This window comes from Lonchura striata, chromosome 5 (genome assembly GCF_050655825.1).
Source record: "Lonchura striata isolate lonStrDom1 chromosome 5, ASM5065582v1, whole genome shotgun sequence".
Lineage (NCBI taxonomy): Eukaryota > Metazoa > Chordata > Aves > Passeriformes > Estrildidae > Lonchura > Lonchura striata.
In genome coordinates, this window is record NC_140707.1 from 18,748,054 (window position 1) to 18,773,444 (window position 25,391).

The 25,391-nt window shown below is 42.1% G+C and overlaps 1 protein-coding gene across 21 annotated transcripts in view; it reads left to right on the forward strand.

The window, feature by feature from the left end:
- Positions 1-25,391, forward strand: part of LOC110469629 (uncharacterized) — a 217,000-nt gene that overhangs the window by 166,157 nt on the left and 25,452 nt on the right. For 19 of the 21 annotated variants that reach the window (XM_085579897.1, XM_085579907.1, XM_085579899.1 and 16 more), the window contains one exon: positions 7,159-25,031. The exons of 1 other annotated variant lie outside the window; for it this stretch is intronic. In XM_085579897.1, coding sequence (XP_085436023.1) covers positions 15,027-16,352 — 1,326 coding nt within the window. In that variant the 5' untranslated portion in view covers positions 7,159-15,026 and the 3' untranslated portion in view covers positions 16,353-25,031. Of the gene's footprint in view, positions 1-7,158; positions 25,032-25,391 lie in introns of those variants that run through there. One more of the 21 variants, XR_014955509.1, reaches the window with a different exon arrangement.

Sequence of the window (25,391 nt, forward strand, 5' to 3'; positions counted from 1 at the left end):
TTACTTCAAAATAAATATTCATAGTTTTGTGCTTAACTTTAAACAGCTGTTTAAGATGCTTGAGTTGACGGACCTGGTCTTCATATGTCAAAGAAATGACCAGACACAAGCAAAGAGCAAAAGCAGCGTTTTCAAAAAGAAAAATAACCCTTTTCTGTGGCATTTTGGAAAAGTCCAAAGCGTATCTCCACAGCTTTTGAAATTAGATTCTAAATGCAGCGGTTGGGCTTAGGAGAAACAGAAGAATTTCCTCTGGTTTGCACAGTCCTGTCTTTTGAGCTGAATTTGATTTTGCAGTCATTTTTTCAGTACTGAACTGAACAATTCCTGGAGCCTCTGAGGGAAATCTGAATGGGAATTTCTTCTGCAACATTCTATAGAGGTGGAAATGCAGATCAATGGGCTAAATACAGCAGAATGTAGAATTAATCTGCATTGCTGGGAGTTGCTGCCCAAGTGCTTCACATACACCTTGCTTGCACTTAAATTCAGATTTTTTTATTTTATGTAAATAGGGTTGGCTTGTTTTTCTAGGGCAGAAAAACAAGGTGCTTTCACTGTAGAGTTCAGAACTGCTCAGTAGTACAAACTTCTCTTTTTTCCTACTAGAAATGGAAATATCTAGTGTATTTAGCACTTGGACCCAATGTTGTAAGCTGTCCTAGCAAATAGAGCCAATCTGAACAAATAGCCACTGGATTTAAATGGCAATTAAATTAATTTCAAGTATTTTCTCTCATTCTGATGGCTAGGCACGGATTTCAGTAGCAAGTCTGCAAAACAGTTAATTAGTTCCTGGCATTGTTAATAGGTGTGATGACTCCATCCCTGTCTTTTCACACCTGCAAGCTCACACACAGATGAGATCTTTGCCTTTGAAACATGCTCTTTCTTTTTTTTTTTTTCTTTTTTTTTTTTTTTTTTTTTTTGCCACTATCTTCTTTGCTCTTTCTCACAGTGGTGCAGTTTTAAATATTTCCTGTGGTTGGATACCCAACCAGTTTCTTAGTGTGGAAATACTCCTTTTAGTTGCAAATGCCCCTTTTATCATGCACAACATTGTTGTCTTTTTTATTGTAACATGTTTTTGCAATTAAAGGAGCAAAGGACTCCTGAGGTCATCTAGGCACATTCATGCCAGTGCAGGATTGTTCTCTGCAGAATGCTTGATCACTATCTGGTTGTGAAAGGTCCCGGGGATGGAATGTCTTTTGGTTGTTATTCTTTCCAAATTCTTCAAAATTACATAGATGGAAAATACTTGGAAAATTCTTTCCAACTGTGTCTGGCTCAAAAATCCCTTTCTACTTTGTCCTTCCTCATATCACTTCCTGTACCATGGCCATACCTTCCTTGAGCACCTTCAAACTCAGCCTCCGGAACAAACACATCTGGCCCATGAGAAGTGTTTTCTGAAGTCGATTCACTGAGTCTGGAAGAGTCATAATTGGAATTGCTGTGCTTGGAACACGGAGCCAACCCCCAAGCCCTCCCACAAAAGGCAGAGCCTGCATCCCCCAAAGTCTTCCAGGAGGGATCGCTCTGCTCCAGCGGGTGTCCCAGCCTGTTTCCATGTTTATGTGTAGCCAGAGTCCTTAAATACTCCTGCTGTCAATACAATCAGGGTAGGATTCCAGTTTCCCATGGTTTTCCAGTCAGTGGCCCGCCCTCAAAGGACAAGTACTCAATTAAGACAATTATGTCTTTGCCATGGAAAGGACATCTCCAGCAGCAAAGTGACCAAGGTGGGAAAGAGGTCTGTGGAAGGACCAAGAGTTCAGCACTTAAAGCAAAGCAGTTTTAAGGGGAATGCCTGTTTTGCTTCCTCCTTCGTGCCTGTGGGAGTAAAGGAGCAGGACAGCAAGGAGACTCATGAATGCAAGCAGGAACTCAGAGGGGACACCAGGAATGTCAGCTCTCAGCAGCCAGAAGGGACCCTGGAGGGTGAGGCTGAATGCAAAGGCAAAGGGGCTGCTTGGGAGGACTGGGTCAGCATCAGGCTGGACATCCAGAGCCACAACAGCCCTGGGAAATGCATGACATGGGACATGAAGGGAGCCCATGGCTACTGATGTCTGTGCAGAGGTCAGGGCTCAGTTTCTTCCTCTGCCCCAGGGGACTCAAAGGGCAAGTCCCTCCTCCAGGGAAAACTCTCTGGCCAATGAGCAGGACTCTGGTTTGGGCGAGGATGCTCCCTGTCCATCCTGTCCAAGCTGTGTCACTCAGCAGAAAGGAATTCATGGAGCCAGAGGAAGGATCCAAGTGAGTTGGGGTGTGCTGAGAAACTCTGAGAGAGGCACACTGGAGTTAAAGAAGGGTGATGGGAGGGCCTGTCAGTTCTGCTGCTGTATTTATGTGAAATAAAATCCCCCATGCCCTCTGCAGAGCCATTCTTCTTCTCCCCACTTGTCTGAAGCTCTATCAGCTTGGCACGGGCAAGGTGTGGCTATTAATCACTGTCTCATCTCTAGAGATGTTACCACCAGGAGCTTTCATTCTCTAACAAAGTGGAAATCTTCAAAGCTACGTTTAAGGAAAACATTTCAGCATACCAAGAAAAAAAAAAAAAGAGAGGGAGTGAACTGCATGAATGTGATGCTTCTGTAGGCAGGCTATTAGGACAGATTGGTGTATCTCTGCTTTTCTCTAATAATTTCAGAACAAAAAATAATAATTTGCACCTTCAATCAGTCAATGTTAAAAACTGTATTTCTACAAGGAGAAATATTTCAACATGGGAAGAGTGTGTTCTAAATTGGAGATTGTCTTATTTTGAGCTTCTTCATACAGAAATGGCATATATAGTTTAACATAATTTCCAAAAGCATTGTTTGAGAAAAAAATAGTTTCACAGGGCTTAAATTTTACTCCGTAATTTGATATCATACAGTGATCTTTGAGTAGACCTAGGATTGCACTTTTTCTTGTGGTGCTGCCTCACCAGAGGATGTATTTATTTCCCAATTTCCTGCTGACAGGGCTCTCCATTTGAGAGGTTTTAATCTTCAATCTTGACACTAAGGACAAAAGGCAGCCCCTAATCTGTACAATTTAAATCCTTCCTCTTAAGCATGGATTTCTTAAAAATGCTTCTCTGCAAAACATCTAAATGTTGGGGTTTTTCCCATCTCTTATCTCATTTTGGAAAATGGGAAAGTTTCAATAAAAAACAAATTTGTAAAACAGCCTGAGGTGAATACATAGAAAATGGTAGGCCAGACAATTAAAAAGTCCAAAGGTGTTTGAGAGAAAATTTTAAGTAAACATGATTGCAATTACTAGTTCATCCTTTGAAGTACTTCCTGACCCTTTTTTTGGTTTTGTTTTCACACATTAAAACAAAGGAATTAAGTGAAATATTTAAATGAAATATTTAAATTAACTAAAACCTGAGCTTTTAAAAATTTGGTTGTGTGAAACACTTGCCACCAAACATTAGGATTTCACAGTATCCTATCTCTTTAAGGCATTATTCAGAAGGCTTTTAGGTTTTATCCTTCTTATTGACAGTAAAGTTTACTATACAGTGGGGTGGCAAAAAGATTAGGAAAACCCCCGAGCTCTTCCTCCAAAGCTGGATGTGGAAGCAGGGCCTGTGCACTCTGTTCTCAAGGCTTCAAACATACCAGATTCCCCCCATTTGCATAATCCAGTGGAATCTGACAAACAAAAGACTCTCAGAAGTCAGATGGCATTTAATTTGAGTAGTAGGTAATCAGTGAAAGAGAGTATCCTGGAGAGAAGGTAATTTGTCTTGAGCTGACAATTTGAGATGGATGTGCTGGGGTTATCGGCAGTGTCAGTTCAGTCAGAGATGAACTGAACTCCATTTCTCTGGCTGGAAGTCTAAATCAACAGACCTCGAAGATAATGAGGTATTTAACAGATCCCCTCTTCTCCTTGCAGGAGACCTCATCTTTCCTCAAAGAATAAGAGCTTGAAAGGAAAAGGAAAGGAAAAAAGAAACTACAAAGGGGAAAATAAAGCAGATGTAAAGGGAAATTTGCTCAGTAGATTAACTATAAGAGCTGCATTAATGTAATCTAACTAATGGCACATTTTCCTCCTCAATTGAAATAGATCAACAAAGATAAACCACAACACCCTCTTGTCTCCCAGGCTGTGCTTCATGGAGCACTGGGAGACTACAGAGTGCTGGAGTTCTTGGAGAGATGTAGGTCATTTTCTTTACAAACGAAAATGTTTTGGGCATTGCCTAAAATAATGTATGGTGGATTTGGCCAAACCTGGGTCTTTCTTTTGGGATAGAAGCCTTGTTATTTTGGCAATGAGTCCTGTCCAGATGAACTCTGGCCACTTCAAATTGGGATCTGATGCCATCCAGTTTGAGTTGAAATGTAGTCTTACATGCTAGTGGGAAGAAATCAAATAAAAGCCTCATTTTAAGAAAGAGAATGCCTAGAGAAACAGAAATACTTTTGAGAACAAATAGCTAATGATGTTACTTTTAAAAATATGTGAAATTCATTTAGAAAAATTGACTATTCTTTTCATTTACTTGTACTGAGGAAGGGCATGTCCTGGAGGGGACAACCTTCGACTAATGTGAACCTATAATTTGTTTTATAGGTCTAAATCAAGATCAGCACTACAACAGCAAAAAGTCTCAAAAAGCTTTAAGCTAAAGGTCATGGCTCAAGGGAAAAAAAAAAGAAAAATGTAAATCCTGCTCAGGAAACCACTAAAATATGATCTTAACTTTAGAACTTTAAAGTCAATAGCACTGAGACATTTGCTTGGTATTATGCACACACTTAAATATCTGCACTGAATGCGAACACTGCATAACAAAAGAACTAAACACAGGGTGGCAGAAAGAAAGAATATTATTAAACAATGTTCCTTAAACAGCATGGCTTTAATTTTTTCTGTAAAATATGCAAGGCTTTCCAAGAATCTGGGATTCATTTTTGCCTGTCTCTTTGCCCCAGCGACTGGATGTGTATGAATATTCCTATCTATAATTTGAGACTCTGTCCTGCAGTAGAGTCTGTTTTCCTTCAGAAAAGCAGTATTCAGGCTTCAAAGTGGATGAAATATCTGCTACTAACAACGCAAACATCTATTTAGCTCCTTGTTCATATACAGATCTTTGCATTTATACTCTAAAATAAAAAGAAGAAATTAATGTTTTCCTTATGAGTCATAGATTATTACATTTCCTTATGAATCTCAGGAAGGTTTTGTACATTACTGGCAAACAATTCAAAACAAGATCTTTCTTCTTCAGTGTTGTTTTAAATATGGCTGGTCAACACGTTTAAAATTGGAAGTTTTTCTTAAGAAATTATTTCTTGTTTTGAGTGCAGTATTTTGCCATTACAATGTGTTCAAAACTAATTTTTTGCTATAAATCTGCTAAGGAAAGTATTTTTTTTGAGCTCTTCCTTTCAAGACATGTTGTGGGGGAAGATGATTTTCTAACCAGAGCTATATTTGACCTCTTATATTTTTCCCCATCAGGATTTTCATGATTTCTCGCCAGGGTGGGTGGAAAGAGGCATGTTCCCCAGCACTTTGTGCCAACAGTCAGGGAAATTTCTGTTCCTTGGAAAGTTGGTCCCAGTGTACTAAGACTGAATGGCCAGCCTAGGGCAGATTTTCCCTGACTGTGGGCTGCAATCCCCCTAGGGCTACAAAAGGGTTCAAAGGCAGCTCTGAAGTGTTAGAAAAAACAGTGCTGGTCAGCAGCTGCTGACTTTTTCCTGTCTGGAAGAGTGAGGCTGTGGTTTCACAAGATTAAGTCTTCAACACCAGTTCTGGCTTCTGGTATTCCCTTTTCAGCCTTTTCCTACTGCTTGTTTCATCTTCCCTCCTGCAGTGCACAGGCCCCTCGGTTCTCCTGGAGCATTGGTTTGCGGCTCTGCTGTGAAAGGGATCAGGAATTTGATCCAGTTTGGAGGAAGACACATGAAAAATGAAGTGTTTCTCTGCCAGGCTATTTTTGAGCTGGACTTATTCCCTACTCCAGTTCATTGCACAGATGCATCCATGGCGGTACTGGTGGAGCAGAGGGAGTGGTGTGGTGTGACCCTGGAGCAAGAGATGAGGAGCAAGATCACAGAGCTGGAGGGCTGTGCTGGCAAAACCACAGCCACCAGGGAGACTTAATTACTGGTGGCAAGTGGTTATGCTCTCTAGAGAACAGGGAATTTCTTTTCAGAGTCTTAATTGCTGGCAGCAGCTCAGCTCCTCCAGAGAAGGGGAGTGAGCATTTATCCCTAAAGCCAAAATCACAGCTGAGTCCGGCTCTCCTTCTGCCCATGGGGCACGAGTGGCTGTTGGCTCAGGAGGCTGCATGAAGACAAGTGCTCCAGAAAGGGGCCACGTCCTCCACATGTTTGAAAACACAGGCCTTGGAATCCAAATGGAATTTTTCACTCTGGGTGCTTGTGACAGATCCAGCCCAGCCTGCTGGAGAACACCCTGGAGCAGAAGCTGCCTGATCTCAGAAGGACATTGTCCCATGGAGTCACTCACCACTAACTTTTAATAACTTTATGTTGGTGCACATAAATTGATGCTAGTCTTAAGAGTTTCGGCCAAAAAAGGGTTGGTCTAGATTACCAAAGTCTTATAATTAACCTCAAGACATTTTTACAATTTAGCTGAGCTTCATGAAAACAGAGTTGGAGTTCCTAGAGCATGGTCTTGTCTTGCAGAGCTTTAGTGTTGGAGTCAGAGAAAATGAGACAAATAAAAGCAAATGTTACATGGTCCCACTCAACCTGCACCATAGGAAACACAATTCATTCTGGTGGTGAACCCGGCTTCTTTTGTACTCATGGGAAAAAAATACAGAGATATTGTTTCAGTGGGAGGAGAAAGCAAGTTAGACATCAGCTGTGACTGCCAATGCTCTATATTTTGCTGGTTGAATTCTAGCATGTTTTAGATCATGGCAGATAGTCAAGATGAATTTCATTGTGATGCTGAGGGAAACAAGAAGTTGTTCAGCCCATCAGACAAAGGGCTGCATTTTGAAAATATCAAAGCTACCTAGGAACCTTCCTGAAATCAACTAGATTTATTGCCTAAGCCTGCTAAGTTCATACATTCCTAATATATGTGTAAATCCCTTTGGAAAAATAGAATTTAGGCTTCCACATCATTTATATGTCTTTGATAATTTACCAGGAGCTGTTTATAGAGCGGAGCTGAAAGGCCAAGAATCTGAGCATCACACTGGTTTTAAATGGAGAAGATGTTGTATCAAATCCAAGCACCAGCTTTATCAACCATGCGCAGGCAGAATAAAGATAAAGAGCTGTCTCCAAGGAGTGGTGACTCTGTCTTGCTGCCTTGTTCAGAGACTGTGCAAGGGCACAATTTCATTTCATGTGGAACCTTTTGCCTGTGGAAAGAACCCTGTTTCTGTCCTGTGGCCAGGTAAGAAACCCCTCACACTGGTTTTGTCCCAAAGACTGTAATCTCTGCAAGTGTAGGTGTCAAGAAATAATATTAATAATAAAGAAAAAAAATACAAATTTTGAAAAATCTGACTTGGATTCCAGTTTCTGAAAAGCAACTCATAAAATTTACAGTGGCTAAATCCAAGGCTGGGGGTTAAAATTTAGGTTCACAAATCCTACTATTATTATGTGTGATGCTTCTGGCCCTGCCCACATGAACACACACACAGAGTTCAGGGGACAGCCTGTAGCCTCCACCTTCAATCACTCTGACTTCATAAAAACTATAGCCATGACCAGAAATTGTCAACAGCATGGGCCACATCATTTAAGTGATGCTGATGGTGTTTTCCTCCCCTTTTAACAAAATAATAAACATTCATTTGTAAGAATTTGGAACAATTTATGAATTGAATGAACTTTCTAAGACCTTGTCCTATGGAGGGGCTGTGTTCTATTTTTGTTTGAATTAATCTATACAGCCACCCCTAAACATGCAAATTTCATTAATCAGACTGTCTAGAATAAGGGAGTTTACTTGCCAATTCAATATTTGGAAAAGAAAAAATAACAGGAGTGGATATTGAGTTTGTCTTTCAGTGAATGTGGACCGTGATTATTATGGCAACACTGAGGCTAAATTGTTCCCTTTCAATGGTGAATGAAAGCTGAGATTCTTAGAAAATCTTGTATTTCATAGATATTTGTTATTTTTTAAATTGTCATCTTGCCATCTACATGTGGAGAAGGAAATATCTGTATTAGCAGCTGCACATATAGAGGGTCCTTGTCCCCAACAGGCTCCAAGTTAAGCTCTTGCTGAGAAATGTTTACACATAAGCGAAAAAAGCTGTTTCAAGCAATCGGTGTTAGATGAAGTTACAGTTCCTTTTTCACAGGGTTATTTGTGTGCATTTTATCTGAGAAAGAGCTGGAAAAAAAAGATAATGGAGTGACTTTACAGATGTTTATGGTGAAAATATAGACACAAAAGTGTTTCTTTGTGTGATTTCCTTACTGGAGAGGGGCAGCAACATCCCTGAATTACTGAGGAGGAAGCTAAATTGCAACAGCAGGGATAGAGGGTGAGAGTTGGCTGCATGAGTTGCTGGACCAAGACCTTGTCAAGATTGTGTTTTAGATGTGATGAAATGTTAAATTAGGAGAGTCCTTTTGCAGCCCAGCAGCACGGCTCATATATGGGGCACTAAAGTCCTGTCCCCTGGGCAGGGCACAAAGGATGCAAAAATCTCTTCCACAAGCAACCCAAGCAGTGGAGTTGCTCAGAAATAGGATGTCAACTGATGTTGCTTTTAGAATGATACAGAGCTCTGGTCTTGCCCACTCAGTCTGGCTGCTGTTTCAGACAGAAAAAGAAAAAAAAAAAAAAAAGAAGAGAGACATAACACAAGTAAAAGAAGTCCAAACTATGTGACAGGCAGTGCCTTGCTAACAGATACTATGTGGGATGAATTGTTTTCCAAATTTCTTTGCCTCACCTCAAATAATTATGTTTATTTTATGGATCACAAATGAGAATTTTTTTTCTGACTTTCAACCTTGGGCACATTCTTTGGTACCTCGCAGCTTGAGCAGGAGCATGAGCTGTTAATGATCTGAGCTCTTCTAATTTACACATACCAGTGACTTAAAATTCCTGTGTACAACTCTTACTGTACCCTATTCCAGTGCTCTGGGGCCAAACAATCCCATTGTCTCCCATGTTTCAAACAACAAACATAAAACAGGTGATTAAACTCCATAAACAAACAGGGTTTTCCCAGCAACATATCAACACCTCTCCATGTCTGGTATTTGTGGAATTTGATAAGCTACCCACTTTGCTCCCTCCCCATTCTTGTTATGTCTGTCCTCAGCCTTCTTCATCTTTTATCCCCACCCTGCTTCACCCAGTCTCCAAAGGCAGGCATTCATTGTTAATTAACTGCTGAAACAGTGCAAGCAGCTTGGTTCATGGGATTGAGATGGGAATTGAGCTTTAGGTCTGAGTTTAAACTGTTTTGAAAGGCCTAAAAGGCATATTTTCTCACTCAGGAGGAGTGAGGGAAGCAAGGAGTAATATAGAAGAGAGGGAGAGTTAGGGAATGCAACTGGAAAACCTCAAACCAGTAAATTGAGACACATGTCTTAATCAGTTTGAATGATAGGGGTTTTTGAAAAATCAAAGGTTCTGGTGTTTCTGGTACTTATGTGTTCCCAGATGTAAATACTTGCCTTGTATAAAGTTTCTGGGCCAGAAACTGGTCTCAATCAGAGTGGTGTAAATCTGGAATTATTCAGGATTAGTAAACACTGCCTTCATATAGGAATTATGTTGGCATAACATATTAGCTGTGTCTTATTGTGCTGGTTTATCGAGAGCATTTAAAATTGCAAGAATGGCAAAAACAGAGAAATTGTTAAAAGCTACTGCCCATTCATTTTCAGTCAATGTGTGCTAAATATCTTGCCTGGAACCTTTAGCAGTGAATGGATAAATTCCTGTATTCCTTCCACAACACAGAAGTTCCCATCTGCCTGTGCTGTCTTAACTCACATATTGTGTTTTCTTTTATTGACAAAATGATGACATTAAAAAGCGTTCAGATTCCATCTCTATATGTAATAAGCTGAGTACTGCATAATTGAAATGCTACTCCTATCTGATTATTCCTATCAAATATGTTCAATCAAGTGGAATGGCTCAGAGTCTGACTTGAGGTTGTCCTCCCTAATTTTAGATGCTGATCTTGGTAAGAAACATTCTCAAGACTTGATGGGCTGATATTTCTGTTCTGGATGTTGAGACGCATCCACAGTAACAGGGATAGTTCAATATTCCTATTGTATTCCACCTAATTAAAATATGATTTGTAATTGTCCCCAGAAATCCATAATTATTCTGCTTATTTAGGTCTAATGTAACATTAATAACTCTGCCATAGAGTATCCTGCAGTGTTACAAATATATTTAGTCCGTGTTGATCAGAAGTGAAAGTATTTCATTCCATAAAGAAATTAGGAGCTCTACTGCTGTCAAATTCAGCAGTTAAATGAAGCAGAAACTTAGTTCAAAGACCAACTCCTGGAAGCATTTTCCTTTGCAACATTTCAAGAAGCAATGCTTTCCCTTTTGGGATTGTCCGGGAGAACATGCCTATAAACTAAATGCCATGCCTTCTTAACAATGACAAATATTTCATGTCTAGGAAAAAATCTGGAGTGTGTGAATTCAGCAACACAAAAGCTGAACATTTATTCAAAGGATTTTTTTACTGCACAGTCTGTCCTGGGGGAGGGCTTGGACATGAGGAGTCCAAATCTCTCCTGTAAGAGATGAATTTGTGATTTCACATGATGAAATGAGGGGTCCTCCTCCCGTTCTCTCCCTGAGGCCAGTTATGTCAGTCCTACCAACTCCTGGATACACAAAAATACCACCAAGATTTGGAGGGAGAGGAGCAGTTTCCCAGAGAAGCTGTGGCTGCCCCATCCCAGGAAGTTTTCAAGGCCAGCTTGGACAGGGCTCTGAGCAACCTGGGACAGTGGAAGCGGTTGGAACTAGATTATCTTTAAGGTCATAAATTGCTTGATGATTCTCTGAGAGCAGCTCTCAGAGGCCTTGGGTTTCTGCCCATTGCTGCTGTGGGACACAATCCATTCCTCCAAGCAGCAAAACTTCCTCCAGACCTCTGCCTGCTTTTCCTTTTCCTTCCCAACTTCCTTCTTCTCCAGTGCAAGCGTGGAGAGTAACACCTTCGAGGACCCAGGCGCTGCAGGAATTGTGAATAACAATCGCAGAGAAAGGGAGAAGAGGAGAGGCAAGGAAGGAGGAGACAGGGAGAAGAGGAGACGGATTTCTGGCTCCTGCCTCCCGGGAACTTGGGTGTTCTGCCAGCCTCCTTCAGATGTGCTAATCAGCAGCGAGATGCTGAACCCGGAGCGGATTTAAATATTTTGACCCAGGAGCACAGATGCAGAAGAGGGTGGGAGGGATTTATCTTTTCTCAGGTGCTCTGCCCACGGCTGCTTTCAGATCCCGGCGCTTTTCCTGTCTGCGAGGGAGCTGCGCCTTATCGGCAGCATCTGAAACGTCCCCGGGATTTGCCGGCATCTCTTCGCCAGTCGGGAGGGTGTTTTTAATCACTCCGAACAGGAAATAGCATGCTGCATTTAAATACTACATATAATTATCATGGGAAATATAATTAGGAAGCGTAATTAAATGGGCTTGACTGCATATCAGGCTGTTTCTTGATTTTTCACTCAATCCAGCTGTTTCTCACAGGCTCTTTACTTTGAGTACTGGTGGTCTGTGAGAGAACCTCTGCACAGAATGGAGGAAGAATTACTTCTTTAAAGGCTGTTCATTTAATCTAACTAGACCAATTTATTTAAATGCAATAATGAAATTTTCCAACACTGCCTCCTTTACTTATTACTTTAGATACTTCATTTTGGAATGTCTAGATTAATCCAAAATATTACAATTTGAAGGTTTTATAAATCCTCAAGCATACAAAGTCACTGGTGGCATGGGCTGGCTGTTTACTGTGTGCTTGTTCAATATGTTGCACAATGTGGGCTTGATTTCTTGACTGGATTTTCTTAAGCACTACCAGTATACTAAAAAAAAAAAAAAAAAAAAAAGGGTGATAAAACAAGTGTGGTTCATTACTCAGTACAATGCTAGTTTATGATGATTCCTTTTCTTCCTGCACAGAAAGGAGGAATTCTGAATTACTGGAGAAAACATTTTGTCTTCTCTCCAATAAAACCATAATACTGCAAAAGTGGGAAATGTTGGCAAGGATATATTGAGAAAATGAGTGTTATTACACTAAAAAATGGCCTGCTTTTTGTCCTATTGGACAAAAATCTTTGGATTGAGTCATGTAGGTGGCTGAAGGACAGTGTGCTACCAGTGAAAGAGGCAAATCCATGCTCTCCCCTTCCTGAGCAGGACACAGCACTCAGGCTGGGTCTGGTGCTCCATAGCAAACTGATTCAGTCCCTATGCCAGCAAATACCTAAACATCTTCTTTTCATTTTTTTTTTTTCCTCCCTGTGGTCCCTGAGAGAGCTGAGTTAGCTCCCAGAGGGATCAGGTGAACACTGGTGCCAGCACTAAGGGCACACAAGTCCAACAGTGCTGGGCTGGGGGAACACCCCACTCCCTGCTAGCAGAAGCAGGCACCTCCATGAGCCCAGCAGTCTCATCTGACTCTGCTTATCACTGCAGTCATGTGCTGGAGGGAAAGGCAGATCATGGTATGGCATCCCCACAGCCAGGAATGTTTGAGATGTTCTCATCCCACCAACGGGTTTTGTTGAGTGACACTAATTCTTAAAGCAAAAGAAGACCCATTGCTTAGAATTTTCTGCTTAGGGACAGGTTTTTTTAGACTGTGCTCACAGCCCTTTCTGGATGTGTAGGATTTCATTACATGGGCATAAGAATCGGCAGAAAATGCATTTTAAAAGTCTCCAGGTCTTAAAAGTCCTGCTCCCTGCAGAAGCCAACTGTGTCCTTTTTTTCCAGGGAAAGAGGGGTTAAAGCAGCAAACAGATTCCTCATGGTCACTGGAGGAGCTGGGACTCCACATTTGTAAACCATCTTCACCAAACCAACAGGCTGTGCATTAACCTCTGAGCTTTAACAAACATTAAATACTTTATGTCTTGCTGGATGTAACATAGAGAAATTGAAGAATCTATGGCTGACACAGCAGAATGCCTAAAACTAATTTCCAAGGTGATAGAAAATTTGAATTTAATTTGTAGGCATATTGAAAGGATTTTTCTATCTTATTTCTTCATGGCAAAAGCTACAAATGCTTTTTTATTCCAAGTGTGAAGAATTGACTTAAACAGAAGCAGTAAAATCAATACAAAGTTCCTCCTGATTTGGAGATGTCAGAGCTTTTCTGAAATGTGGCTCAAGTCAGCATTTTCTGCTGTCCAAGGAGAGAAGCTGGCTGTGTGCTTTACAGATAATTAGCTGAAGAGGACATGGCTGATGCTGAGAATTTTATTCCCTTCCAACAAGAGATGCCTGGCTGACTTGAGAACCACACAACAGCAAAAAGCAGTCAAGAGAATTAGGGGCCCTCTAATTTGCCTAAAATGCCAAACCCCAAATTCCACGGTTTCTTCTCTAAGCATACAGTAGAACTAGTCAAAACAGCTATATATACATTTCCCCTGTATCTGCACATTCCATAAATAGTACAAATATAATTTTATAGGAATAACAGAGACTGGAACAGTGGGATTATCTGCTTGGATACAGATACTTGTACAGTTTAATTTCTGTCATTAGAGTTTGAACAGATTATGAGTATAAATCAACTCTTTTGCTTTTACAACACAGCCATGTGCAACAGGGGCTTTGTCTGTTTTGTGAACAGGCAGAAAACAAAACTTCTGAAGAGCAGGGATCATCTTGCTTCCCCTGAAACCAGTGATAATGTTGTCCCTGACTTTGTGGAAAGGGTGACAGCACCCCCTTTTATATACTTCTAAAATTACTTTCTCTGTGCTTTTTGTTGCATTTTCTTTATTTCTTGAGGAATAGTTCCATAATAATTATTTTTGTGTTTACTCCTATTTAAGGAGTTGTACCAGGTTAGGTCTTTTCAGGTTCTGAGAAACCAGAGAAATTAATTTTCTCTGAGATTGTGTCCGTTGAGGCTGCAGAGTGAGGAGATGCCAGAGTTGCCAGACCTTCCTGAAGGAATAAAGGGAAGACAACCACAGCAGAGGGAACAACAAATCTTTCATTCCCTTAGACAGATCCTGCTAATCTCAGTGCCTTCTGAGGAGGAGCACCAGCAAATTTCAGTGACCAATGAGTCAGAGCACCAATCCAGCCATTCACTGACCCAGCTGACTCCAGGATATTGGCTGGTGGAGGAGGAGGATGCTGGATAGACATGGAATAGCTTGTCCACTGTGGCCATACATTTTATTTTATGTTGAGTGAGGCATGCTTAGCACTCTTGGCCAGCATCCATCCTTCCCACTTGTTGATTTTCCTCCAAAGCCATCCGTAACTTCTCTGCTCCCTTCAGTAGGAGCTGGATGGATTTTTCCTGGCACTATCCAGCAACCATTTTATCTATCTTCTGTCAGCGCTTAGTTAGTGCTAAATTGGAGTTAAATAGGCAAGGACAAAATCTGCCCTGTAAGAGAAACTTTGTGTTTTCAGCAACTTCACTATTAAGATGCTGAGGCTGGGGTTGGTTTAATGTACAAGAGCTGGGATTGAAGCCATCCATTTCTGTGCTGCTTCAAAGTTCCTTGGTGTCAGTGGCAAAGGTAATCCAAAGATGGGAAGAAATAACACTTGTGTAGAGTGTAAAAACATTTTTTTGGTCCCATCTTGTTAAAAAAGGCAAAAATGCAGAAAACATTTTGTGGTGTAAAAAATATTTCACTAGGAGGGTATTAATATTAATAATTATAATAGATTTTTAAATGTATGTCCACTATATAAAATCACAGCAATTATTGCTTTAAATAATGGAGCAAATTTTAACTTAATCGTCTGTTTGAGAGAAGTAGCAATATATATTTCTAAGAAAAAAATGTATGATACGGGAACAAGTGTTTGCCTGGAATCCCTTAAAGCACCATTTCCTGGTTTTTGTGTGCCTATCTCTTACTTCTGTTCATAAGAGTTCTCATCTTAGTGGGATGATAAAAATCATTGTGCATTCAGACATTCTTACAGTCCAACTCCTGCAGCGATGGAGCGAGTGGATTTTGGGCTTTTTCCACACAAGAGAGTTTTTTTTTTGCCACTGTAGCAGTTTTTTGTCTCTGTGTGTGGTGACACCACGCCCTTCGTGCAGGTACGACAAATCTTCCCCTACCTGGGCAGAGCACCGGCAAGGTTTTGGCGTATTTCTCACCCAAAGGACAGGGAGAAATAAACCGGGAGGGCTGGAGCCGGCGTTTTCAATGGCTAACGTGGATGTCCCCGCGAACAGGAGGGGAGCAGGGAGGGATGAGGATCCCGCGGGGGCCATCCGTGCCCGTGGGGTGCATGGGGCAGGGGTTTATTTCCGACATCCGCGCTCTCCTCGGCAGACGCGGCCGGGAAAAGCATCCCGAGCCCGGCGCCGGGACAGCCGGCCCCGCCCCGCATCCCAGAGCCGGACCCGGGAGACCGCCAGGGATGGGATGATGGGATGCAGGACAGGGGCGGGACAGCAACAGGACAAGGACGGGACAGCGAGCGGTGGGACGGGACTCGGACAGGGAAGGGACACGGACAGGACAGCGAAGGGAAGGCATCACAAGGGGACCAGGAGGAGACGGGACAGAGATGGGGCAGGACGAGGATGGGACCGGAGCAGAGGCGAGACGGGACAGCAGGAGGCGCGGGACAGAGACAGAGAAGGAACGGGACAGGAGCAGGACGGGACAGCGAAGGACAGGGCCGGGACAGGAGCAGGACGGGAGCAAGACGGGACAGGGATGAGGGAAGGGAAGGCACAGGACGGGACGGGACAGGGACGGGTCCCTCAGACGGGCCCGGCCGCGGCAGAGCGGCCCCGCCCCGCGGCGCCGGGCGCTGATTGGCCGGAGCTGCGGGCGGCGCCAAAGGGGAGGCGCGGGGCCCGGCCCTTCACGGCCCGTGCTCCCGCCCTCGGCGGGCTCCGCTCGGACCGCCTTGCTCTGCTCGGCCCGGCTCGGCCCGGCCCGGCTCGGGCCGCCTTGCTCTGCTCGGCTTTGCTCGGCCCGGCTCGGCTCGGGCCGCCTTGCTCTGCTCGGCTTTGCTCGGCCCGGCTCGGCCCGGCTCAACGCGGCCAGAGGCTCCGAGCCGCGTGCGTCCTGCGGGGCCGCGCGTTATTGCGGCTGGGAGCGGAGCTCCGGCCTTTCCCAGCCATGAAGTCATCCCCCCGGTGCTGATTGAAATCATCTGTTTTCAGTTCTCTGACAAATTAATGGAACTTTCCTCTGACTCAGGGGCCTTCTGACTTTTGAAGCAGATTTTGTCTACATGCCGTCTCCCAGACGAACACAATTTAATTTTCTAGGCTTTAAAGGAACTTTGTTTCCAGAAAGGCAATGAAAGAGGCATTTGTTCAGCGATATCGCTGCAACCTCTACAAATATGGCACAAGAATAGAAGCGTATAAAATGTTGATTTTACTGCCACTGATAACCAGCTCCAAAACGTGTTAGATCCTGAGATGCACAGGCCTGATAACACGGCAGGCCAGGAGTTGCTTTCTTTCAAGTGCCTTAAAAGAATGCTCCTGAAATAACTGCGAGCCTCTCGAAGGGCAGAGCTGGAAGAGCGCTGAGTCTGTGCCTGTCCGCTGTGCTGATCAAATAACTACTGACTGAGTAGTTCCAGTTCAATTGCATTTCATTTGGCCAAGCAGAAGCTGCAAGGTTCAGCTGGAGTCCAAACCCTGAGCCCAGGTTTATGATCCAGGCTCCCCAGTGGGATGCGTTGTTCCCCCACTCACTCCATCTGCCCTGGGGAACATTTAAAACTCGCCTTTCAAACTTAATGAGGCAAATTCTGCTTTCAGGTGCCTGAGTGCTGCTGCCTATGATCCCCATCTGGGCACAGCCAGAGTTTGCAGTGGCAGGGCAGTTGTGGCCAGGCTGTGCCAGTCTTAGGGACTGATGGAGGAGCCAGACTCCACTGCCATATACGCCACGCTTTTCAGTTATACCTGTCGATTTTTCCTGTTATAAAAGCACCAAAACAAGTAATTAACTCTCGGGGCTTCTGTTCTCATTTACTGGGGTAGATTTGAGTACGTGCTCACATCCTTTGCTGAAAACAGAATGAAGAAAGTCAGTTGTTTTTCTTGGCCCATCCAAGTTTTTGTTTAATTTTCTCCCCCACTCCCCATTCAGTCTAAAATACAAATGATTTGTAAACAAAAATTAATTAATTTATCTTTTAAATAATCCTGGGAAATAAGGATGCTATTTGTGCTTCTTCATAAACATAAGAAAAACAAGTGTTATGGAAATAATTTTATGAGGCTATCAGCAATCAAATCCAAATTTTGTCCCATACTTCAGCTGTGGTGGCCAGGACCTCAACTAGCTTGAACTTACTGCAGAACTTTCCTTGTGGGCTGACACTCACACCATTTCTAGTTTTTCACTATCTAATTTGCATTTGCTACTTTGAAAAGTCATCCAGAGAACACTGAGCTGATTGAAAAATCTGTGTTCCACTGAAGTGCTAGAAAATAATAGATGCTAAAATCATAACAATAGGTGCCTGACATTTCAGCAGAAAACCTCAGACCCAAACATTCCCAAATGCCAAAGAAACATGTAAGTGAATCCAGACTTTTTCAGGTTTTTTGAAGAATATCATGGAAAGGGAGGGTGATATTAGTCTGGACCTATTCCTGTCCAATCTTTTAATTTTATGTACATGCATGTACATGCATGTAAACCAGCTCTGTATTTTCACTTTCATTCAATTGTGGCAAATTCCAGGTAGAGGAGATTTTTTGTCTTTTTCGGTCAAATTTCCCACTGACCTTAAATGTCTCCTGGTAGACTCTTACAGTTTTACTCAACTAAGTAGGAAGCATCAAGGCCATTAATTTGAGGAGGCATTCTTATGCCCTGGGTGAAAGCTGCTACATGCTCTTGAAGGTTTAAACAGGCATCTTTACAATGTTTTATGCCAATACCTAGTTCTGAAGTGTGTGAAAAGACATTGACGTGTTCTCAATGATTTTGATAGGTTCCTCCCAACCCAGCACATTCTATGATCCTGAATATTGTGTCAGTCCAAAATAACTTATTAGCCCTTCATAAGATTCCATCTGCTGCTATTTAAACTTCCAGCTAATTTCTGCTAACCTTGATTTTTCAAAGTATTTATCTATTGTGCAACTGTACAACATAAATTTATACTTTAACACTAAAATATATTGCAGCTTTTAATGCTGGAAAGGACGGGTGTGCAATACATGTGCACACAGCCAGTAGATATGACCCAAATACCACCCAACAGTGGCAACTCAGAACAGGATGTGAAAAAAAAAGGGAAAAACAGTGGAGCTGCCTTCAAACCATCTTCCTTGGCACAGGAAATCTGTGCTGGGCAACTCCAGGGAAGCACAACTGGGAGTGGAGCCCTCTGAAGAGTGCAGCTGATAGCCAGGGTATTCTACAACAAAAATTTCTTTGAACTGTAAACTGTGCTTTGGAATATCTGTGCAGCTGTGAGGGAGTGAGGAATGAGACAAAAATTTTGTAATTTTAAAATTAATTATTTTTGTCCTGCTTGCACAGGTTGTTGGTGCAGAATTTGCTCCTGTTTTGTTACAAAAGCTATGGAACCAACTATTACAGGAAGTTTTGTTTTTTTTTTCCATCAGCATGTGCCTTTAGCTTTCCAAAACAGCAGCACAAAAACAGCCTCTTTGGGCCAAATCTGTCTTGTCTTTACCATGATGGAATAGTCTCCCCCAGCTTCAGTGCAATTATTTACAAGTGAGACAAGTGTCCTAAGTCTCATGCAAAAAAAGGAATTGAAAGTACCCATGCTTATTCCTCATGACATTGGCATTTCTGCAGCAAAACTTGATTTTCCTAATCTAAACTGAGCAAAGTGCTCTTAGGGTGACAGATAATTAGGGAAATGAACTCAGAGAATCTTGTTTTGGCTTTTAAATAATTCCTCATCATTATTCTCCTTTTAATTTGGTTTATTTGCAAATGGAGCTTGTTCAGGAAGGCAAAGTGTTGATTAGTGGCCAACACTTATTTAATAATGGAACAAAATTAGTTTTGCAGTGAAGGAGAATTCACTTCGGGAAGAAACAGGAGTAACTTGTAAAGATTAAATCAACCAAACAGGAAATGGAATCAGTTCCATGTGGTTTAGGTAGTCTGATTGCAATGCCAAGGGTGTAAATTGCCAAACAGCTTTTGCTGGCCTGAGCTGCTGTTGGCTTTCCCTTCCTCCTGACTGCTCCTAGGTGTCCACCCCTGCCTGAGCCATTCCCCTCCCATCTGGAATCAAGCCCCTGGGCTGCCTTCAGAAGGGCAAACGTGGCTGGGGGAGAATTGCTAGCAGCTGCTTGCACTGCTTAGTCACCACTGCCACCAAGAACCACTGCCTGACAGAGCCGAAAGATATTTGCAAGTGTATTTACAAACAATTGCTAGACAGATTTTGTCTGCCCATAGCATCTGTCAAACAATCTCGAGCAGGAAGTAAATACAGATAAATAAATGGTCTTTTGACCAGGGAAAGCAGATTTTATATTGTCTAAGATGGCTAATCATGCTACGATAATATTAAATAAATGCAATGCAGCTGAGATGTAGCAGGATGCGGCTTCTGGGTTTTTTTGTTTTTTGGGGTTTTTTTTTTTATTTTTTGTTTGTTTGGTTGGTTTTGTTTGGGTTTTTGTTGTTTTTTTTTGTTTTTTGGGTCTATTCTGATGATGGATTATGTCAGTTAAACATTTTAGGAAACAGAAGCCACTTCTCTAGAGGAACTTAGCAGCAGAACTCCCAGCTAAACCACAGACAATCCGTGTTTGAATGGGTGCTGATGCCAGCCTTGGGTGAATGGCTTTTAAAAGCAGCATCACGTAAATGTGTCTAAATAAAATAGGAGCAGATTGCAAGCAGTTCCTAAGACTTGAGTGAATGACCTTTCTTGCTGTTGTCATTTCCAAATTTTTGGCAGACCCTCCCCCATGCACCCCTCTACTTCCCAATTCTGGTCAGGAGCAGAAGCAGAAGTAATAAAATACCACAAGAAAAGCTATTCTTGTGATATTTCCGGTGCTACTGGATGCAGCATCAACAGGAAATCTCATGAGAAAGACTGTCCCTTCACAGTTTCCAGGCCCCACTTTGGAAACCCAAGTGACTTGGTGGGAATAAGCAGCAAATAAGCATCCTCCAGCTTGGGTGATTAAAACTTCTCCCAGCATTTCTGGCCCAGTCCCTTCCACTCTAAGGTGCATGAGCCTTATGACAGTGGTAGACACAGAGAAAACTGTGGATAGTCATGATAGTCTGAGCTTTCCTTTCTATTCAGTTATGTGAAACGAAGGGACCTGCAGGCCTGCAGCCTTCTCTCTTCTGAAATGAGTCCTTGAGAGCTCACTGTACCTCAGGATTGCAGCCTTGACCTCTGCACGTGTCTGATGGCAATTATCTGCAGAAAGGAGAATATCCCACTCCCATGTCAGGCTGCTCCAGGAGGATTCCCAGTCTCCCAAGAGACTAAGAAGGTAAAGAGGGAAAAGAGCAGGGTAAAAAAAGGGACATTCAAGTGATTCTTCTCTTTCCTTTCCTGCTATTCCCCTCACCCCTCACTGCTTTGAGGAAGCACCTTATGCAGGAATGAGAAGGAGCTGTGCCTATTTTGGCCTAAATGTTAAATTTTAGGCAGTAAATCAAGCAGTTTGGCCACATGCTTGGAATGTTTATTACAATTTCCAAGTCCAAGAGTTGCCATCTCGTCCTCAGCCCACAGGAAGGGGACCTTTCCTTCGGTGGGGCAGCACAGGAGCCCCACGGTGGTCACAGACCGTAGGAGTTCCCTGCCATCCTGCAGTGTTTGCAGCAGCCAGCTGATGGACACCCTTGCTTGGCAGAGATGATGACTCAGATGTAAATCTTCCTGAAGTGTCACTCTCTCTCTCTCTCTCCAGAACAAATGCCTTCCCTCTCAGTAACTGATACAACAGCCCTGGCCCAGCTGCAATAGCAGATTGCATTTGCAGTGTCACTTTGGCAGTTAAAAAATCCTTGTCACAGTCATCTGCTTCAGCACCCAGCCTCCAGCCCAACAGAGCATGGGCCTCTTTGTTTCCCTCACATGCAGCCAGGATGCAGGTCTCTAGTGATGTTTGATGCTCAGAGCTTTTGAGGTTGGAATGCAACCACTTAAAGCTGTTTGGTTTGTCACTTTTGGATTTGCTACACAAGGCCCTGTTAATATAAATGGGCCTGTTTATAATATTCATCAGACAGTGGAAGAAATTCCTCTGATGTCTGCATAATGCAGCAAGAAGACTCCTTGATTATTAACATGCTGATTGTGTACTCTTATTTCAGATGTTAGCTCAACACTGGGGAGAGAGAGACAGGGGAATAAAAAATGCAGGATGCATGACATGCTTGGGATTTGGTCAGCAAAACTGGAAAAAATATTTACATGCTTAGGTCGTGTTTTTTTATGTAATTCTTTCCTTTTATGTAATATTTGGAGAAGCTGCTGAATTTTTATTTCTTACCCAAACGAAGCCACACCTCTGAACACTGGAGCAATCACTGCAGGAGAGGGAGTAGGAGAAACACCTCCCCATCCCTTCTTAATCCTCTCACTGATGTGCTCATTAGTGTTGGCTTGGGGATCGTCTGATGCATTTCGTCCCTCCCCCAGGACTTCCTTAAGCTCGGCATTTCCATAGGAACTTCCAGCCGGGGGCCGGCATGCTCCAGTGATCTTCCCGATCCCTATTTGTGGTTGCTGGATGCACCAACCCCTCTCACCACGTGTGTCTAAGCAGACCTTCACTGCCAGCCCTCAACCAGCCTCAGAGGAAGGAATCCTACCTTTGATTGTGCATGAAAATATCCCCTGGAATAGAAAATAGCTGTCAAAGTGCTTAATGTTATCTGACCAGCAATAACTTGGGTGGGCATCAGCTCCTGCGCCCTGTCTTACCCATTATTTACAATACTTTCATTTATTATGAAATAATATACTATCATTTATTATTAGGCCTTTTGGATGCCTTAATAATAGAAAATACAGCAGGTTGGGTTTTTTTTTTCCTTACTCAGTGTTTTCATCCTTTGGGTGTTACATCTTCTCTTCATTTACTGTTTGTTGCTTTGGTGGAGGAGCTTTCACTTTTGGTTGGTTTCAGAGCCCACCCTGCATATCCCCTGGATGGGCTGAAGTACAGTAGATAGGACATTAACTCATATTAATGTGGAAATTTAGAATCCAAACAGAACTTGTCTTGTTGCCCAACAATGAGTCATTGTCCTTTTTCTCTTTTTAGCCAACAGCAGATTCAGAAGCTGTGAGACAGTTTCCTGCAGATAAGAGATAAATTGAAGGGAAACCTGGCAAAAAGATGATGGTCAAGCTGCAAGATATCATTTCCTCCAAAGCCCCTACATGCTAATTAACCATTCCAAGCATATTTTCAACAGCATTTAGGGATTTCCTCATCAAAGTAAACTTCCTCCCATGTTATCTTCATTTTTGACATCCGGTGTTATAGTCTGACATAAGAGTTGGGGTTAAAAATCTCTAATATTGGGCTGTGTGTGTATATGCACAAGTGCTCACACACATTCACACGATTGAAGCTGTGCCAGTATTACTCTGGAATTTTAATGCCTGATCCAAAGTCCTCTGTAGTCAGCAAGAGATTTTCTGTTCACTTCAATAGTACCAGGATCGAGCCTCTGTCCTTCTGCATCCAGATTTTTTCATTTATGCCTTATGACTTGTTTATAACAAACTACAGATGGGCTTGAGTCATAAAGTTTGGAGTATTCGGTTTGGAGGCTATGCTTTGGGCCCATCCCTTTAATGTACTGCCTATTCCAGACCTGCCTTTTAAAGAGGAATATATTGTCAGAATGAAAGTGTATGTGCAATAAACAAACTTCTCATTTCCTTCCCCTTAAGTTTGGGGTTTTTTCCCCCCTTTTGAAGCTGATTTCTTAACTGGACAATTAGTTTTAGAGCTGCAATTGAATGCAAACTTGTCACACCTGATTTGCCGTCCTTTCTATTTCAAGTGCTATCAATTATTTTCTAACTAGTTGCTCCTGTGGGATCAGCTGTCACTAAGAGCAAATTTGAACACAATGGGTTGCTTCCTATTTCCAAAAGAATCTAAAGATTGTCAAAGCTTGACAGGCAGCTCCAGTTTTAAGATGAAACAGATAAGTTAGGTTTCCCTGGGAGGAGCATTTGAACACAAGCAGATAAAGGAAGTATTGTTTCCAAAGAGGGGATGCCGTTTATAGTGCAAATTCACCCTCATTAAGAACAAACTGCAGTTGCTTTAAACAGGCAGTCAAATACATTTGCACTGCAGAGGTAATAAAATACTTATGAGTCTTTTCAAATATTTCTGTAGACCCTGCACTTACAAATTTGGCTTTCATATTTTTTTTTTAATGATGGACCAAGTAAACTGAGTAAACCATTAAAAGGATCAGTAGATGGTATAATGTAGCTGTTGTGTAGATCAAATACACACGGTGTTGATTTTGTAACTGGGTTCACCAACAATCAACTAGAAGTTAAATTTATGTGACTTTGTTTTTGAAGATGCTTCATATATTGTGTGCCCTGGTAATTACTTGTGTATGTCACACATGGAGTTCAATTGCATGTTATTTTAGGCACGTCACAAGTGAGAAGTGCCACAACTTTCAGGTCTAAAGCAGCAGTAACTTTATTTTGTAAAAGTTACTGGGGTATAGTGGTGCTACCTTCATGTAAAGAAATGTGAGAGTGTCAAAGAGAGTGCACTTAAGAAATAAAAAAAAATATTTTGGGAGATGACACTGGATTGATGGTCTCAAGGTCTGAAGTATTGCAGTTGTCCAGAGGAGACTTGCTGTGTCTACTCGGAAGACTCATTGCTTAATGCAGGAAGGAAAATTGTCCTTTCGGCCCTTTTCTGTTTGCAAAACCAGTCCTGGCCATTTGGGGTGTCAACAAAGATCCTATCTAATGCCAAGTTGTGGTTGGTCTGTTGTGTGTCACTATGAAGATGGTAAAGAACTCAAGGCAAACCCTGAGTTATCCAGGTGACTGATCAAATGCCCAGTGACTGCAGGAATTAGCCACATGTTGCTACATCTGCTTTTGTTCCCTGTGTCTTGCTGAATGAAAGGCTTGCCACACTACCCAGGAAGTCCTGAGCTCCCCGTGAGAAAACTTGCTGAAGGAAAATTCTGGAAAACTGAAGGAGAATTCTTCCTCCCTCAAAAATCAGAATCCATCATAACAGGAAATGTGAAAGAACATAACCACGTGTTTCTGCCATTTGTAGTCCGTGGGATATTTTGAACTTTCTCATCTTGAAAATTGTCCGTGAAAGCTGACATCGAGGGAGATCAAATTTCATTCAGAACCACTACAGCTGGGGGAAGCATAGTAAATATTTTCAGCCAGGGAAGTATTGTACAACCTGAGCATAGCTGCCTCTACTCTCATGGATTGTACCCAGAATGGATCAAAAGGAGGAATTTTGGCCACGAGGGCAATCCATGCAATCTACTAATAGGGGAAAGCAATGTTATTTCTACTTGCAGAATCATAGGGCTTCATTGCCACACTTTCACAATCACCAAATTAGAATCAGGTGTTAATTAGCACTTGTGTTTGGCAAGCTCACTTTATTGAGAACATTTGCCTTGGTCAGACTTTTGATTATTTTGGCTCTGAAATCTGGTTTACATTGATTTAATCATTAGAATACCCTCTTCTAAGGGTTTCAAATGATGCAATTAAGTGCAAATATCACATCTCTTGCACAGCAACAGGGATCTGAACAGCTATGACAAAGTCAGGAGACAGTAATAAGTACTATTTTTTACCTTTTAATGGGGTCTGATTCTGTAGGAGAGCATGTGTCAAATATTAATATATATATTGCTTATCCATTACTTGTACATTATAATTGCACATCTTTGCATCATGCTAAATGACAATGTTTTCTAAATGAAATGTTTCTAAATGAAAAATATAGTGATTATTGTATGGGAACATGACAGTCCTTACTCAATTTATCATTTCAACCATTTACAGAAAATTCTCAGTCTTATGGTTGCATCCAGGGAGCAAATAGAGGCTGTGGCACAACTGTGATAAAAACGGGTCAGCATCTACCAGAATTCCTGACCTATTCTCAAAAGTTCTATTCAGAAATAAGTTATTTAGGTTATTTCCTT